The sequence below is a fragment of the Eleutherodactylus coqui genome, chromosome 2 (genome assembly GCF_035609145.1).
Source record: "Eleutherodactylus coqui strain aEleCoq1 chromosome 2, aEleCoq1.hap1, whole genome shotgun sequence".
Taxonomy (NCBI): Eukaryota; Metazoa; Chordata; class Amphibia; order Anura; family Eleutherodactylidae; genus Eleutherodactylus; species Eleutherodactylus coqui.
In genome coordinates, this window is record NC_089838.1 from 36,439,175 (window position 1) to 36,457,853 (window position 18,679).

Genomic DNA, 18,679 nt, shown 5'->3' on the forward strand with positions numbered 1-18,679 from the left:
AAATGTTTAGTTAAAGGAGGTAAAGATAAGAAAGAACGGTTAACTTTTTTTTTCAGAGATGGTGCCACATCTATCCATAGGCTGTGCCTGGTTTTGCAGTTCAGCCACATTCATCTGTTCCTTAATAAATAAAATAAAGAGAACTTGTCTTTTTCCTAACGGTTGTGAAGCTGGACCCTGATTTAAATAGTACTTCATTTGGATGTGTCCGGAAAAAATTTACCTGCATCATTGCCGGAGTAGAAGTGAGTAAAGAAGAAAGTTAGGCCAGGTGCACCCCTGTCCGTGTGCTGCCCGATACATGGAGCACCGACATACTGACATGCATTTGCCTGTCCTAATTCTCATCTGTGATACAGACAATAATAGGACATGCAGTGGGTCTTTTCACGTAGTCAGTGTCCATGTGAAAAAAACTGGGTAATGTGTGCTGCCTCATTGAATATTATAGGCCATATGCTGCCTGTGTGTAGTCTGTTTATTTCATGTCCGACACATAGATATGCTACGGTGTTAGAGGTCTAAAGGATGAGGTCTGATCACCCCGGTCTTCAGTAGAAGTACAGATAAGTAATTTGTTAAATTATGGTGCATTTCAACAAACAACTACTTACTGAGCCCGGAAAACTCTTTCGAAATCTGGGGGCCCAGATGTATTTGGAGGGGACACATTGTACTTCCTCCGGGCTGCAATGACCTGCAGGGCAAAAAATGCTGCAAGAAAAGAAAGAAAAAAAATATCCGTGCATTTTTACTAGTTCACCTATAGCAAAACTTTACAGTATTGATATTGACCAATGGATATATATTCAATGCTTACTGCTGGCATATTAGAAAAAACAGACCTGCTGATATAAGCAATTACATAGCAGATTCTAAAAACAAAAATAATTTTCATCTAGCATTTCTGGAAAAACACAGCTATGGTTTTGGATGCAACTTTTTGAGTCAAATCCAGAAATGAATCCAGCAGGAGGGAGAGGTGTATCCTTCCTTTATATTTCTAATTCTTTTTTAATATACTGCTGGCTTTTGATTCAGAAAACTGCTAAAAAAAAACTACATTGATTTTTCCAAATAAAACTGTGTGTGAAACGACAAATCCAACTACCCACTCCCTGTCCAACATGTCCAGACTCCACTATGGCAGCAACTGCACAGGGAATACTAGGATATTCAAGTGTTTAGAGGGGATTTCCCATCTCCAAAAGTGATGGCATTCTCTGACTGCCGAGCCCCTCACTGATCCTGATAATGAAGGATCCCCATGCTGGGTTAAAGGAACGTGTCACTCATATGTTTTAGGAAATGAAACCACATAGTAAAACGTTTTCAATTTTTCTACTATAATTTTATTCTTTGATTGCAGTTTTTTTTATTGTACTGCCTGTACATGACCATGGGGTTGGCTGTCTTGCCTCAGCTGCTTAACAGTATTTAGAGTTATGCTTTACAGCAAAACTCACGGCCCATTCACACAGGGGTGTAATGCAGGGATGGTGTTACGGCAGTGGACCGACAGATGTGAGACAGATTGTGCAGCACCCATGAATACTTTACTGCACATATTCACATTCTTCGTCACTCTATAGAAGGGCACATCATACAGTACTTTACACAATGTAAATAAGGTAGATGGAACAACACCTCTGCAGCGCCACCTATTGGATGGCAGCATTCCTTCACATCAATTTACGACTTTTTAACAAGTCTGTAAAACAATGATAGAGAATAGGAAACCAAGTCAGTAAACCACACACAGACAGCTGTTTCGGGGTGTTTGCCCCTCATCAGTGTGCAGTAGGTTTCTAGCTTGGCTGGTGTGACATGGATCAAGAGGGGTATTGTCTCTCCTGTTACAATGTATCAACATGACAATCTAACAGACCTGAACACTACAACAAGGATACAGTGTCTTATGTAGTCCTGCATGGGAACTCTCTGATACAGCAGACTCCCTGTTCACCTGCTGACTCGGAGACTCGGTAAGTACTGGGTGACTGCAGAGAGTGAGCCTCCCTCTCACTAGCCAAACCAGAAACCTACTGATGAGGGGCAGCTGTCTGTGTATGGATTCTGGCTTGGCTTTCAATTCCCAGTCATTGTTACAAGGCTTGTGTAAAGAGTCTAACATTGACATGCAGGAATGCTGCCTTCCAATAGGTGGCGCTGCAGAGGTATTGTTCCATCTGCCTTATTTGCATATTACCCAGAGGAGCATGAATGGCCTTATAAGTCTCCTCACTCATTCACTTTCTAGGTGCTCTCCCTAACGAGAAAAGATAGCATTCATGTCCCTCTCCTCCCACACACTGATGTTCTGCATCAATAATCTTCATCTTGGTAAATAATCTGCACTGGATGGACATATGTTTTTTTGGCCTTACATACTATATTTTTTTTTTTTTGGTCTTCCAGGCTCGGTCTTTCTTATTGGTCATCTGGCTTAATCTGCAGCCACAGTGATGACGTCTTTACTCTGCAGCCAGGGACTAGGGTCTACTGGTTCCTGCTTGCTCTCCCTCGGGCCGTCTGCTCTGGTGAGCTGGTTGCACTGGTTATCTGTGGGCATCATTGCAGGTGTAACTCATTACTTTCACCTGTGTAGCAGCTGCACACGCCTTTACTGGTTTACTTGGACCCTAGCTCTTCTGGGCCTTTTCACTCGGCCCAGTTTGGCCTTAACAGACTTTATTGAGTTGTTCAACTTTACCAGCTGTAGCAGCCACCACAGAAGACCTTCTCAGGAACCTACACTTGACCCCCTGGGGTCCTTCTGTTGGCAAGGTCCTCACTCTCAGGGACCCTCTGCTTTGCACTGAAGGGGGCCTTCCCCATACTCCCAGAAGAGGGATGTGGATGCTCACATGGCACATGCAGCTCAGTCTGCCCAATATGGTGATCATACAGGCGCCCTCCTCTCAGTCCCGAATGAGTAAGGCATCTGCTGCATCTCTATCTTGTCCTTTCTTATCCAGTCCTTCGGACCATAATGTGCTAGCTGCCTCTTGTCCATGTTACAACAGGGGCTGGAGCTTGTGATGACACAATCCACATTTTACAAGTGGGCAGGGCCCAACTCCATCTCATGGAACACCCAGACAAGTGGTTGCAACTGCTTATTCTCTTCAGTGGGGGAGCAGGCAGCATTTCCACTATCTTACATCATTGAATGGCTGTGATTGGTTAACCGAGCGCCGTCTTTCATTGGCTGACGCGGCGCTGGATTAACCAATCAGAGCATTAGCTTGCTGGAGGCGGGGTATTCAAGCTCAGCTTCCAGGAAGAAATGCTCTGTCGGCGTGGAGGAGGATGTGGCAGCGCCACAGGCCATCGCAAGGACCAGAACGCCGGCAGTAGGTGAGTATTAAACCCCCTGCGAGCCTCAGCTTGCGAGCTTCTTGACTTGCGAGCAGGCTTGTAACCTGAGTTTTTGCTCTTAAATCAGAGCAAAACTGCGGGAGAGAGCCTGATCGCAAGTCAAGAAGCTTGCAAGCTGAGGCACGACTGTACTGTGAACTGCGACTATTGAGTACAAGTTATGTTCATTTTAAAGGGGCCAAATTAGTTTTAGATCTGGTATTAATGTAAACTACTTGATTGTAAATTTGGGATAGGAAAAGGAGGGTTCCACTAACTAAGAGATGAAGGCTAAAACAGCTGCAAGGAGTTGGAAAGGGTAAACTAATAACATAAAATGTCAATGATACATAGAGTAGCAATAATATAAAACTGCAAATATGAAACCAAGAAAAAAAAGGAATTTACAGTATTGCGTATTATACCTTGCTCCAAAACGCCAAGTAATGTGACTGCACCCAATAGGACAATATCATGCAACATGGTGGCTTGAAGACACAAGAATTCCGGTGTTCTTCAAGATGGTGGTGAAAGCTTTCAATGTTCACACTAGAAGATAAGGGATACAAAAATTAGGACTTCATCGTAAATATTGTAGCTGAAGGATGAAATCTAGCCAAGCTCTCCATATTTGGCAGCGCAATATTTGAATCAATAATAGGAAATATGTGGAAGACACTGTTAATTTCCAGAAATGCTTGGGATTACACAAGAGGATACTTGGCAGCTTGGAAAATCTTGCAAATATGAAATCCTGTTTTTAATGATAGAAATTACAGTCCCCCATAGCAATCCATGATACACATGCGAGACACCTCTCTGCTAGACAAGTCAAAAGTTTCATCTCTGTCAGAAATGGGGGTATAGCTTTTGTCTACAGCTTTTTTGTAAAGTTGTGTTGTACGGTCAGTAGCAGTAAACTATTCCCTAACAGGTGAGCATTATCTTGCCTCTAGAGTTGAGTAAACCAAAGCAGTCAACCCAGTTTCAGGTCAAACTTAAAATTCCTTTTCTGCTCAGTGGTTAGCACTCTGTTGCCTTCAGCACTGGGGTCCTAGGATCAAATCTGACCAGTGACAACATCTGCATGGATGTTTCCATGGGTTTCTACAAACATTCATACAGACTCCACAGAGATGTTATCCTTGGTTAGATGTGACCTGGGACCCCACGCTGCAAGACAACACTGCCAACCAATCAGAGAAGAAAGACTTATGGCTCTAGGACTGTTTTACACACCAGTTGCAGGGGTATTGGTGAAGTTCTGGCTCAGTTCAAACTAATTTGGACCAAAACGAACTTCTAAAGTTCACAGTTTCAAGACTGATGATTAGCAAAAAGATGATCCATACATAAAATATCTTTATTTAATCTTGGTAGAAATATTAAAATTAAAGCAGATAGTGAGCATAGGAACAGTGTGATACATTTCAGACCAACTCCTGTGGTCCTTGGTCATACAAAGATTCCATGTACTACTGCTCAATAAAAGCATTAACCGCTAACCATTACACAAGTGTTGAATGATTAATGAGACAACATGCATCATTAGCAACTACAATGCTGGTCAATTCTATTTAGAGCATATAGGAAGCTCGAAAGAGCAAATACTTGCAAATCTAAAACACAAGCACTGAACATTAAAGGTTTTGTACCAGAATTTCAAGTTATCCCCTCTCCTCTCAATGTGATGCTTTAGTCGCTCCTGCAATATGACGTAATGCTGTATGACTGAAGGTATTGCCCGCGGGTGTCAGCAGTAATAAACAGCTGACGCCCGCGCTGTATGAAGAGAGGTCGCGCCGCGATCTCTCTTCATACATACCCCAATGCTGCAGGGCGTAAATGTATGTCCTGGAACGGGAAGAGGTTAATCTGCAGGGCGCATCTAATAAATATACAGGAGATCTGTATGAAGATTCAAGACTTTTAGAGATCTGTGTCCAGCTCCACTGTGTAACTTTTTCTCCCAGTTTGCACATCTATTAGCTCTGGTAACCCTTTCTATTGCAGCACTTTGAGGGTGAATGCCCAGATTTCTACCACATTTCCCGCGGCTGAAATATGCGTGTCCATTCCGCGGCTATTAGGTTCTTTTGAACCTAATAGCTTTCTGCCTGCTTATGCTCACATGCGGAATTCTACCCCAGATTTCTGCAGCGAGAAATAAATCATGGCATGTTCTATTGGCCACGGATTAACGCCGCAGGAGGTCTCCATTAATATAAACACTAAAGGAGACCGCCGAAATTCCTGATCACTTGCAGGCACTTTTGTTTAATATTGCGGTACTTCGCGGCATAAATTCACATGAGTATCCAGCGACACTCGTGGGCATGAGCACTAAGTATCCAAACTGCTTTGATGAAAAAAAAAAAATTAAGTAACACATTCTAAAGTCAGATGGATATCTATAGGGAGTGCTGGGCTAACCGTCACATTTGGACTCTGGTGCCTAAAAAGCCCTGAGTCCCCTCTGCTACATAAAAAGACACCAGTGGTATAAATTAAAGATGGTAGTCGGGTGCCTGTCATAGATTTGCTTCGGAACCTAAGGGCTTCAAGTTATGCTTCTGCCAAAGGTTGATTTTACTGCAACTAATATGACACTATGAGTGCGTCAGTAGACCCGCAGTTTGGCCGGGACACTCATACGTAGTAAGGGCGAAAATCTACACCCACAATATGCTTATGTGAAACCAGACTAAATCGGATCTTGGTATTCATACTGTCAATTTAGTTGAGAAATAGAAAGTTTAATTAAAAAGTAACCTAGCTGTTATTCTTTCCAAAAATATACATAATAAGCAATTATAAGTGTAGCGACCTGAAGTGTGGCACTACAGTATAAAAGTACTTGACTGCAAGTCAAGAGCAACTGTCCTAACTCCAGCTCATTCAGCAAAGGGTAGTGATGCTGGATTTCATTTAATAAGAAGATGGCACCAGAATAGGGAACCAAATAGCTATTTTTAACTTAGTCATTTCACTGTAAAACAATTGTTGAAAGACCTAGGGGAAATCCCTGTATGTGGTTGAAGGACTTTCCACTGCCATAGATCATGTCACCCAGCAGAAGAAAGAAGCTCCCTGATTGTGTGAGGGGTGGAGCTAGCCACATCCAAGCTGGCATCCCTCCCCCTGTCCTGTAACTAGAAGAAGCTTACTTACCACTCCAAAAAACCCTGCGTGTAGCTAATCAATCACTCACTATGCTGAGGGAAGCCTGTGTTTGCTGTCATGATCTGAAATCCTTCCTAGCCGTGCCTTCTATCCAGGCTTCCACCAAACAGCCAACACAGTTGCGGAATTGCAAGCTGCAGAGATGAGACATCCTTCAGACAATCCCAATCCAGTGAGTACTGGAGAATTTTAGCTCATTTAGCTAGGAAAACTGTTAGTTGGGTTGATAGCGGTTTAATCAGTCCTAGTCAGTTTCTCAATAGCCTTCCCAGGACTCTCAGGTGCTGCCTCCCTAGGACTAGTTTATCTGTGTATGTATCAAGGTTTAAACTGTGTATATGCAAGTTCTATTGTTTAATGCAGTTTTGCAGACTGCCATGTTCAACATTAAATGGTGTGCCTGCAGTTTACTCAAATATTGAGTGTGTTAGTATTATTTCTCTACCAAGATCTTTTACGTCAGGCACTGGTGTCATGTTCACCTAATTCCATTAGTCGGCTATATCCTATTGTCTACCTTCATTTGTGTACACGAATATATAGAGAGCACTTCACTCATCGCCATCATGACACAGCTCCTCAGCCACTCCTTAGAATCCACTCAGAGAGTGCAGGCCTCTTCCCGCTTGTCGCACGTTGCATACGAATTTGTGCAATATATTTTGTCAGCCTATTCTGTACATTTTGCATACAGTGCATCAGGTTCAGCAGGTAATGGGTATGCTTTGAGGAGGGGAAACTGTCAGTGACATAGGACATCTTCACTTCACAGCACTGGGAGATAGTAACAGGAGTGTTCTATAGAAAAGGATGCACTGCTGTGCCTACACCAGAGAGAACACTGCAGGCACAGCTGGCGCTCACTGTTTTGGTATGCAGTTAGTTAGCTGAAGATGAATTTCTCAGCACCGTCTTCATCTAGTTGCATAGCTAAAGAGGACTTCTCTACAAAAAATATACAGAATAGGCTGGTTGCTGTATAAGAATGCTGGACTGTCGTATAACCCTGGGGATCTCCAGGCTGGGTTCACATCTGTGCTGCAACCTCCATTCGGAGCTTCCATCGCAGACCCTGTACAAAATACTGGAAAAAAATAGCTCTGCATTAAATGCCAGGCAGCCGAGCAGAAACCGAGCGGACTCTATTATAGTCAATGGGGCCCATTTGGCACTGTTCAGTTCCAGCATAAGACTAAACCGATCGGCCAGGGTAGTCCCCTTTCCTGCTCCCCGAACACAAATGTAAAAGCAGCTTTCGGCAGAGCTCATTTATGTTCTTTTTATTCTGCACCAAGATCCCGTTAAGCTGTGTAACTATCTCCAGGAAATGGAGAAGTGACCTTCCTGCAAGCAAGGACAAGGAGGCAGGAAATGTCAGCGCTGAAGCAACAGGAATGTATGCCTTCTCTTACACTTTTATTGCTGACTATATAAATCTCATCGGGACCCTTGTTGCACTTCTATGAAAGAACTTATATTATCGCACATTATAGACATTAGTAGCACACTGGTTCAGTGGTTGGCCATTCTGCCGTGCAGCATTGTGGTCCTGGGTGTAATTCAGACCAAGGACAGCATCTACATGGAGTTTGTATGTCTAGGTGTGTTTCCTTTTGATTCTCTGGAATGCTTTAAAAAAAAAAAAAAGTCCTGTAGAAATTTAGGAATTCAGCAGCTGCAAGTTCGGCTTTTGTGTTTCGTTGCGACTCTGGGACTGGAGCTTGAATCTTTACTTGCCGGACTGATGATTGTCTAATGCAGGCTTGGGGTTATAAATGGCATGGCAGTTGACAGACGTAGGTGACACAATTTTTGCAGTGCACACATTTTTTCTGTATATCATGTGTCTATCCTCTCTTTTCACAGGAGAGTACTTTATCTTAAAATGTTGCAAACACAAGGGTTTAACAGACTCAAACACTACTTAGCGCCCACAAGGCTACAGCCTCCCAAGCGAGGACCTCCAGACTCTCACTCTTTGATCAGGACTACACCAATCATCTAGCTTGGACTGCAAGCTCTGGTCATGGTGGGGCTGGAGTCTTCCTCTCCTCCCACATACACTGATACTCTATCGGTGTAGGCCACAGCGGTGGCGCTGAATGGAGGAGGCCATTGGAAAGGAGAGTATGGCGTTTTTGCTTTCACACCATTATCTGCCCCACCACTCTAAATGTTAAAATTTTATTTTAACCCCTTAATGTCATGTCCCTTTTTTTCCCCTATTTTCATTTTTTTCCTCCCCCCTTTTAAAAAAATCGTAACTCCTTTATTTATCCATCGACGTCGCTGTATGAGGGCTTGTTTTTTGCAAGACGAGTTGTATTTTTCAATGGTGCTATTCAATGTACCATATAATGTACTGAAAAACTTTAAAAAAATTCTAAGTGAAATAAAATGACAAAAAACATGACATTCCGCCATCTTTCAGTGCGTCACTTGGTGTAGTACTACAAGTATCAGGAAAAAAGGTACTACAGATTCCAGACAAAGTATCAAAAGGATAATGCAGGTTTGTCTTGAAAAGAAGGCTGACGCTGGGATCCAAGTACAGCACAAGAGGTAAGAGTAGACAAGACCAAGTGGCAAGGCAATATTAGAATCCGGCAGCACAAAACTGGCAATAGCCAGCTGATTGGGGTAATCAGAGAACTAGATAAGGTCAGTTCAGGAGCCAAGGTTCTGACTTAGGGCTTTTACCCACTAGTGTTTTTTCTTCGCTGCGTTTTTTTTCTAAATGTCAATGGGACTTTCTAATGTTAAAATTGCAAAGCACAAAAATTGCAATTTTTGTGCGATGCGATTTTAACATTAGAACATCTCATTGACATTTGGAGAGAAAAAAAAAATGCAGCGAAATCGCAGCAAAAAAAAACAAAAAAAACGCTAGTGCGTAAGAGCCCTTAAAGGGGTTTTCTCAGTAGCTTTTTTGTTAAAAGGTCATTTTCCATGCAGTAAAATAACTAACCAGCATATACTCACCCCTCAACGCTGCTTAGTCCTCCGCTCTGGTAATTGTTTACAGGCTGCAATCCCGTCCGGTTTACGGGACGTCACGGGTGCTGCAGCCATTAACAGAGGATCGAGCTCTAAGCTCTGTCATTGGTTGCCGTTCTGTAAATAGATAGGGGCAGCCTGTAAATGTGACATCAGAGGGGAGACCTGGAGCGGTGGACACAGCAGGACGTGGGGAAAAGCTGAATATATGTCTGCTAGTTATTTTACTGCATGGTGAACGACCTTTTAACAAAAAAAATTTGAAAATTTAACAATAAACTACAATATGTCACAAAAAAACCAACCCATCTCAGAATCATGTTGATAGGGAAAAGCATTCAAAAGTCATATTAGCATTGAATAGCATCATACAACACTTGGTGAACAATGTTTTCTGGCACATTGACACAAAACAAACGGAAATGTTTACGCCGCCGACATACACATGTGATTGAAGTACATTCCAAAATATTCAAAATATTCAAAAGTTATTACCATATAAAGTGAAAGGTGTCAGGTTTGTAAAAAAAAAGGCTCAGTCCTTAAGGCCAAAATAGGCCTTGTTCTTAAGGGGTTAAAGGGTTAGCATTAGAGATGAGCGAACGTACTCGGTAAAGCACTACTTGTCCGAGTAATGTGCTTTATCCGAGTACCTCCCCGCTCGTCCTGAAAGATTCGGGGAGCGCCGCGGAGCGGGGAGCTGCAGGGGAGAGCGGGGAGGAACAGAGGGGAGATCTCTCTCTCCTTCTCTCCCGCCCGCTCTCCCCTGCTCCCCGCCGCAACTCACCTGTCAGCAGCGGCGCTCCCCGAATCTTTCAGGACGAGCGGGGAGGTACTCGAATAAAGCACATTACTCGGACGAGTAGTGCTTTACCGAGTACGTTCGCTCATCTCTAGTTAGCATAATGGGAAGTTTGTTAAGAGGGTGAAGAATAGGCGTGGGGGTGGTGAATAAGGGTGTTAAAGGGGTTGTCCCGCGCCGAAACGGGTTTTTTTTTTTTTCAACCCCCCCCCCCCGTTCGGCGCGAGACAACCCCGATGCAGGGAGGTAAAGAAAGCTCACCGGAGCGCTTACCTTAATCCCCGCGCTCCGGTGACTTCTCTACTCACCGCTGAAGATGGCCTCTTCCTCCGTGGACCGCAGCTCTTCTGTGCGGTCCACTGCCGATTCCAGCCTCCTGATTGGCTGGAATCGGCACGTGACGGGGCGGAGCTACACGGAGCTACACGGAGCCCCATAGAAGACTGCAGAAGACCCGGACTGCGCAAGCGCGGCTAATTTGGCCATCGGAGGCCAAAAATTAGTCGGCTCCATGGAGACGAGGACGCCAGCAACGGAGCAGGTAAGTAAAAAACTTTTTATAACTTCTGTATGGCTCATAATTAATGCACAATGTACATTACAAAGTGCATTATTATGGCCATACAGAAGTGTATAGACCCACTTGCTGCCTCGGGACATCTCCTTTAACTGCAGAGTTAAGTCTGGGTCAGGGTGTATCAGAACATTTCACGGGAGGGAGTAAGGGCAGCAGTCCGTGACCTTCAGCTGCAGAGACATTGGATGACAAGAACACAAGTAAATCATTGAAGAATGGTCGAAAAAGAAGCTTTATATTTTAGGATGGCAAAGCCCTGACCTTAACCCTATTGAGATGCGGTGGCAAGACCTGAAGACAGCTTTTCAGAAATATTGATTAACTGAAGCAGATTTCAGGAGGAAAGGTTCAAACTATTACCACAAGGTTGTTTAGATCTTATTTGCATCTACATGACAAGAAACGTTCGGTGGAGGGGGTTGCTGCTAAAGAGAGAAGTGCAGGTTATTAAATTCAAGGGTTCGCTTACTCTTTTCCCTTCCCTGTACTCAATAAAGGATATGAATGGTACAACGGTTTGTGTGTTCTTAGTCTAGTTAGATTGTGTTTGTCTATAATTGTGACATTTTATTAGTAATCAATGTAGAAATCCAAGTAATTCCAAAGGGTTCACTTACTTGCAAATGAAGCCCTGTAGCAGGCTAAATTGATTAATATGTTGTATCATACTATATAATATATTATCTTACTTTATATCTCACAGTCATTGATCCACTAGGTCTTAAAAACCAACTGGCCTTTCTATCCATAGCAAGAGGACAGCGGTAAGAATGTAAGATTCCATTAGGGTTTACAAACTGAAACTGAACTCTAATCTGTTGGAATGAGCATCAAAGGTCACCTTTTCCCTGGGACAGTTATGAAACATAAAACTACAGTATATGACATTTCAGGACCTTATTTAAGAGCCTATGAATTAACACCACCACCCCCCCCCCCCCCCCAACCCTTGAATGTAACAACATTGAATGGCAATGAATTGAAACGCATTCTTTACAAAGCCATACATGTACATAATATAAAGTGATATCAAACATATTTATAATAGTCAACTAAAGTCACATAACTGAGTTAAAGGAGAATTCCCATCCTGGTTTTTCATAGCCAAGACAGGAAACTATAGTTATCAGCCACTAGAGATGAGTGAACGTACTCGTTAAGGGCGATTTCGCAATTGAGCATCGCTATTTTCGAGTACCTGGCTACTCGGGTGAAAAGATTCGGGGGGCGCCAGGGGTGGCATGATGGAGTGGGGGTGTAGCAGTGGGGAAAAGGGGGAGCTCTCTCGCTCTCTCCCCCCCCCCCCCCACTCCCCTCTGCAACCCCCCGCTCACCCCCGGCGCCCCCCGAATCTTTTCACCCGAGTAGCCAGGTACTCGAAAATAGCGATGCTTGATTGCGAAATCGCCCTTAATGAGTACTATCGCTCATCTCTATCAGCCACACAACTGGAGTCTACTGAAACAGCCAAGCACTTAAAAGGGTTTTCCAGGGAAATACTATTGATGATCGATCCTTAGGATAATTGATCGTCTGGGGTCCGTTGCTCAGGCTGTTAGCGCCCCAATAACACAGAGGTTGGAGTGGAAGCCCCCGCACCTACCTCCTTGTAACTGCCGGCACGGCTCTCATTAAAAACAATTGGAGCTGTGTCTGCAATTACAAGCATTCGCCACTACACGGGAGGTCGGTTCGGAGATTTCCGCTCCAAATACACAGAGGTTGGAGGTCGCACTAACGTCCTTATAGTGAAGCCGACAGCTTGCGCCCGTTCAGCTGGTTGGTTGGGTTCCCATGCAACAGACCCCAGCTGATCAACTATTGATGACCTATTCTGATGATAGCTCATCAATAGTATTTCACTGGGAAACCCCTTTAAGCTCAGCGCTATATACATAGGTCTTATTGAAGTGAATGGAAGCTACAGATACAACATAGCACAGCATGCTATGCCATTTCCGTAACTTGGGGAGTTACAGAAAGAGCATGGTGCGCTGTGCTACACTGTTTCTATAGCTCTCATGCACTTCAATAAGACCTATGCAAACAGTGCTAGGCTGGACTGCTCAGCTGTTTCCAACATGTGGTCAGAAACATAGGGCTGGGTTTTTCCATCTCGACCATAAAACCATCAGTACAGGTCCCAGGGATCCTCCTTATTGCTCAAACATGTATGGCAAATCCAATCAATATACCATAAATGTCTATAGCCAGAAATCCTCTAAGCTTTTCGGCCAGCATTGTGCTATGGATATAATGCTGTTTCTCAGCAGCAGGCACTACAAGGCTTGTTTTATGTTGAAGCGAAATGAATGCATCAAATTCTGAGGAACTTTGGAAGAAACGCTGCTGCAATCCCAAGAAAATTGTGGTTTATTTCTAAGTCTTCAATCACCACATAGAGCCAGTGCTTCACTGGAATGAATCCAAAATAAAGTCAGCCTCCAAACCACAATAACTTAATGGAAAGCTCATAAACTAGTGCACCCATAGCCCCAATGGCCTTGGGAGTTCCTATAATGGAATTACAAATTATATCATATACATACACACACACATATATATTGCATAAGATATATTGCATGTGAATAGTCCCTGCTATGTAGAACCCAGGCAGGGATTGTCTAGGCGGGTAGGAGAAGTCAGCCAACCAAAGCAACTTGGTTCACGAGGCAGAGAGGTTCCGGGTTATACAGTAGCAGATGGGTTTGCATGTAGGCTCAGTCACACACATTGCCCGCTAAGTACAGAACATACAAGGGCGACATAATATGCCCCATAGTGAGTGAGTCCAAGAGTTTTTCTCAGAAATGGTTTAATAAACTGTGAGAATTTATAATAAAGGCTTACAAAACAGGGGAGAACAGATGCAAAATACAAAGATACAAAACACTGTTACATGAAGTAATCAATTGATGGAAACAATAGGGGTGAGGGTTCTGCTCCAATGAGCTTACATACTAGAAATAATGGGGTGATACAGAAGGTAAAGGGACTGGAGATCTGCACGGTATGACGATGTGGAGCATATGGGATGCATAGGTGTGCCGTCAGGGTCGCAGGGGTTGCAATGGCGACCGGGCCCCTGCGGTGAGGGAGCCCAGAGGCCACCCTCCACCATATACATATGCACGTTCAGTGCATTACCAGCTGGTCGCACTGTCTGCAGCACAACACCGGTCACATGGCCGGCAGTGCGACCAGCCACAGAGGAAGCAGAGAAGAGGAGGAAAGCAGCCACATGGCCTGTCACGGGGTGGGACACAGTGATATCATCATCATGCTGCCCCTGCCTCCTGCTGTACGGCAGCTGTGGCTGCCTGTCCTGCTGCCATTACATGAAAAAGCCGTCCAGGCCACGGGGTATGTGTGTATGTGTGTGTTTGGGCATATATATTTATATGCGTGTGTATATGTATGTATGTATGTTTTTATATATGTGTGTATCTCAAATCTATCTCATATTTGCATATCTATCTCTCTGTCTCCTATCTATCTTGTATCTATATATCTATCTGTCTCCTATCTATATCTATCTATCACCTATCTGTATTTCTCTCATATCTATCTCATCATCTCTTTCTCTCTACGACTGTTAAAAGCTATACATCTCCCTGTATTTACTGTATATAATTACACACTTTACACATAATTTAAAAAATGCATCAAAACACATACGGTTTTTAATAGTGTATGCAGATTCTTAAAAATGTATGAGGTCTTTGAATACCAAATGCAGTTTTTTACTGTGTTTTTCTTTATTGTAGCTCAAAAGTACAACAAAAAATATAAACACACCCTAAGGCCACTCTCACACCTGTGTTCACAAAAGGCAGCTTGAAAATATGGCATTTCTATCACAATTTAGAGTGGCAGTTTTTGAACGCATAGTACAACGCTTTTTAATATCCCCCTATTGTTGTGATGGGTGAGGAGGTGCGTTAAAAACTGCAAAAATAGAACAGATATCTCTCGACAATTGCGGTGTTAGAAACAGCCGTTCAAGCTCAGGCCTGAGTAACCCCATTAAAATCAATGGGAGTGTTGTACAGCAGTTAGCACAGCACTCGGGACACTGTGCTAAAAGCAGTAAAAAGTGGCATGTATGTGTGAGAGAGTGGCCTAAGGGGCTACAAACAAATTTTCATATTTTGCAGGAAATGAGTCATGTTTGGAAAAATGATGCCAAGGGACCAGATCATGTATGGAAATTTGTTTTGCAGCTGTATGCAGCAGGATTTAGGTATGAGTACAAGTGGTGGGGGAGGCCCAAGCTGAACTTTGGCACCCAGGCCCCTGAGCCTTTATATACGCCCCTGGTGAGAAGCAATACTAGTAGACAATAGTCAGATGTAAGCCATGTGATGGCTGAATCTGTATGACTGCAGGGGGACGGTTGATTGTGACTAACAGGGATTGCAGTCAGTTGGACAGGGAGCATGTTATCAGGTGAAGTACAGAGGGGTTTGGTTTAGGAGATGTTGTATGCTTCCCTGAAGAGGTGCGTTTTTAGAGCACGCCTGAAGTTTTGTGTGTCAGGGATTGTCCGGATAGTTTTGGGTAATGCTTTCCAGAAGACTGGTGCTACTCTGGAGAAGTCTTGGAGGCGAAGAGAGGTTCGAATTAAAGGGGCACTTAATCTGTTTTTTTATTAGCAGAGTGGAGGGTGCAGGCTGGGTGGTCAATTGAGATGAGGGAAGCGATGTAGGGTGGCGCGGTGCTATGGAGAGCTTTATGGATGAAGGTAGTGAGATACTTTTTCTCACCATCATATTAGTTTTAAACAGCAAGTGATGTCTCTGTAGAGGTCGGGCAGTGAAGCTGCTGGAGAAGTATGGAATACTTTGAAACTCACTTCTCTGTATCTGTGAATGTTGCTCCTTCGTTGAGCGTTTGGTCCCGTGCATAGCCTGGAAAGGACGAAGCTCTGTAGCAGAACTTTAGAACACTGAAATAGAATCTCTCCTTACCAGCGTCCTGAACTACAGATCTGTTAATGTATGCACTGAGTGGGACACGATGAAGGCCTGCCTCATAGGTATTCTTATGAAACTGTTAACTATATTAAAAGGAACAAAGGAAGTTGGAGCAGGTAGCTGGCAGAGACAGAGGCATCCTTTAGAAATACAGGTACTCCAGGTGCCCTGTCTGATTGGAAGAAAGCACAATAGATGCTAAACAAATATGATTTAGAAACTGATGCCAAGGGTTTTCTCTTCAGAAAGGCTATTTTGAAGAAGAGGAAAAAATGGGTCATATGTTAGTGGTTATTGCTAGGGCTTATTTAGGCTCCCCCTATATTACTAGGCTATATAATGGTTTGGGAGTTGGTAAAACTGACACCCCTAAAATTAAGGAGATAATTCATTACTTTTATGCTTCATTGTACTTCTCTAAGATACAAAAAAGTGCAGAAGAAATTGACCTCTATTGGGCACCTCTAGCTTTACCTCATTTGAATGCTTCACAGCGAGACTACTAAGAATTTCCCCATTCTATTGGAAGAATTACAGAAAACTGTGGAGTCATTACCTAATAATAAGACCCTGGGCATAGCTCACCAAATTTCTTATATGGCTCAGCTGGAAGGCAAAGTGATGTTGCCCAGATTACCTGCCTCTATGATGGAAGTGGTATTCACTATTATACCAAAACCCGGAAAGGACCCCCCTCTTAATGGATCCTACAGACTAATATCTTTACTATCTATAGATATTAAAAGGTCTTAGCTACTAGATTATCTTGGGTTATTTCTTCATTGATACATTCTGACCAGACTGGATTTATACCATCCAGGTCCACAGTGACGAATATCCATAGACTCTATCTCTATTTATACCTGCCAATAAATAATGGGAGAAGGGTGTTGTGCTCATTAGATGATGCCAAAGTCTTCAACACTGTTGAATGGTTATTCTTATGGTAGGTAATGCAGAAAATGGCATTTGGCCTATCTTTACCACATAACTTTATGCAGATCCTAAAGCCAGTATAATAGTGAATAGGAGTTTGACTCTACTTTCTCCCAATATAGAAGAACACGTCAGGGGTATCCTCTTCCACCGCTCTTGTTTGCCTTGGCAATAGAGCCAATGATGAGCATTATTAAAGCACAGTCTGATATTGTTGGTTTTAATTTCATAGGCCCAATCTTGCTCCTGTCATGTCTGTACAGCACACAAGCACCACGCTCAACATGGACGCAGGGTGACGTTCACAACCGCTGCAGTTGAATACTACTATGCACTGTAGAAGCAGTGCGCACCACAACAGGAGTACGAAAAACAGTATGCGAAGCCCGTGCGTCACAGGAGTACTATGCTCAGCATGGCGACAGAGAACGTACACACTGCTGAAAAGAGATGTCCACCATGCTATGCTGAACAGTAGCACCACTCCAGGGAGAAGGAAGCCTGGCCCTAGCTAAGGAAGGAGGGGTGAAGGGTCCCTGCCTAGAAGCAGAGTAATTGCCTCAATAGAGGCGGCCCCACGGTCTTCTTCCTGGGCACTGATTGTCCTTATAGAGGCCCCTGCAGCGATGAACCAAACAGCAACGCAATACAGAAATGAAAACAGAAAATATAACTGAGAAGTAAACTGCAGCAACTTATCTGAAAGTCACAGTACACCAAGCACAGAGAAGCTCCACTCTCCACTACTCCTCTATGGAGCTGAATAAGTAACAATGAGCAAAAGGAGGGGTGAGAATATAAAGCTACTCCACACCTGAGGACTAACACAGCAATTAGAGAAGCACACCTTCAACCTTCCCCCAGGCATGACTAATCCACCATGCATCATGTAGCAAAGTGAGACAGCACACAGCAGTCTCTGCACAACCTTTGTCCTGCATAACAAGGTGACAGGTCTTGGCCTGCATCGAGGCCACCATGCCACGACACTATCGCAACCGACAAGCCGCAACAGCTTTATAGGGAGGTGTCCACCCCTTTCTTCAGGGCGATACAAAGTAGCAGCACAGATACCTTGAGGGCTGGTTGTTCCAAAAGCAAGCTGCACCTCTCCAAAACTACGTAATGTCGCATGTTGTTCTGGCGTTATATCTGAAACTCTTCCCAGGTGGCTTGTTTGGTCTGAATGCATACAAGATGGCTTTGGGTGGTACAGGGAGATCATCTTTTGTGCTGCATTGAATCACCGGCTCATTCATTGTGGCTTTCATGGGTGGATCAATATACACATTTTCCTGCCTATCCTGAACAGGTAGCTCCTCTGGTAAGCAGGCACTTGCAGCTTTTGTTGCAGCTCCTCCATATTTCTGGTCCACCTTGTTCACAGCACCAGATGAAGAACCGAGACAGAGATTGGCTGGGCAGGCAGGTAGAAGCCAGGCAACCCAAGCATCTTGGCTCATGTAGATCAAAAAATGTCCTGTTTTTGAGCAATTCCAGTGTAAGAATCACCTATTATTTGGAATGGCAGCACGAAAAAAAATTCCATCGCACTTGCATGACATGCAATTTGCATACAAGTGTGATGCCTTTTTTCCATTTTAGGCCACCTGCAGACGAGCGGGTCGGATCCGGCAGCGAGAATTCTCGCCGCGGGACCCGACCCGAGAGCCTGCAGGGACGAGCGCATACTCACCCGCGCCTGGCGGCCCCGGCTCTGTCACGTGCCGGCTGCGGCGCAGCCGGCGCATGCGCAGACCGGAGCCAGCAGCCGGGTGAGTGCGTGCCCCGCACAAAAATATGACATGCCGCGGTTTGTTTGCCGTGCGAGATTTCGCGCGGCCAAAC

General features: G+C 44.0%; 1 protein-coding gene across 3 annotated transcripts in view; it reads right to left on the minus strand.

Moving 5' to 3' along the window:
* LOC136610503 (leukotriene C4 synthase-like) overlaps positions 1–18,679 on the minus strand; it is a 76,777-nt gene that overhangs the window by 29,375 nt on the left and 28,723 nt on the right. For 2 of the 3 annotated variants that reach the window (XM_066589733.1, XM_066589732.1), the window contains 2 exons: positions 3,786–3,909; positions 615–714 (listed from right to left, as the gene is read on the minus strand). In XM_066589733.1, coding sequence (XP_066445830.1) covers positions 615–714; positions 3,786–3,843 — 158 coding nt within the window. In that variant the 5' untranslated portion in view covers positions 3,844–3,909. Of the gene's footprint in view, positions 1–614; positions 715–3,785; positions 3,910–9,525; positions 9,579–18,679 lie in introns of those variants that run through there. The other variant, XM_066589734.1, reaches the window with a different exon arrangement.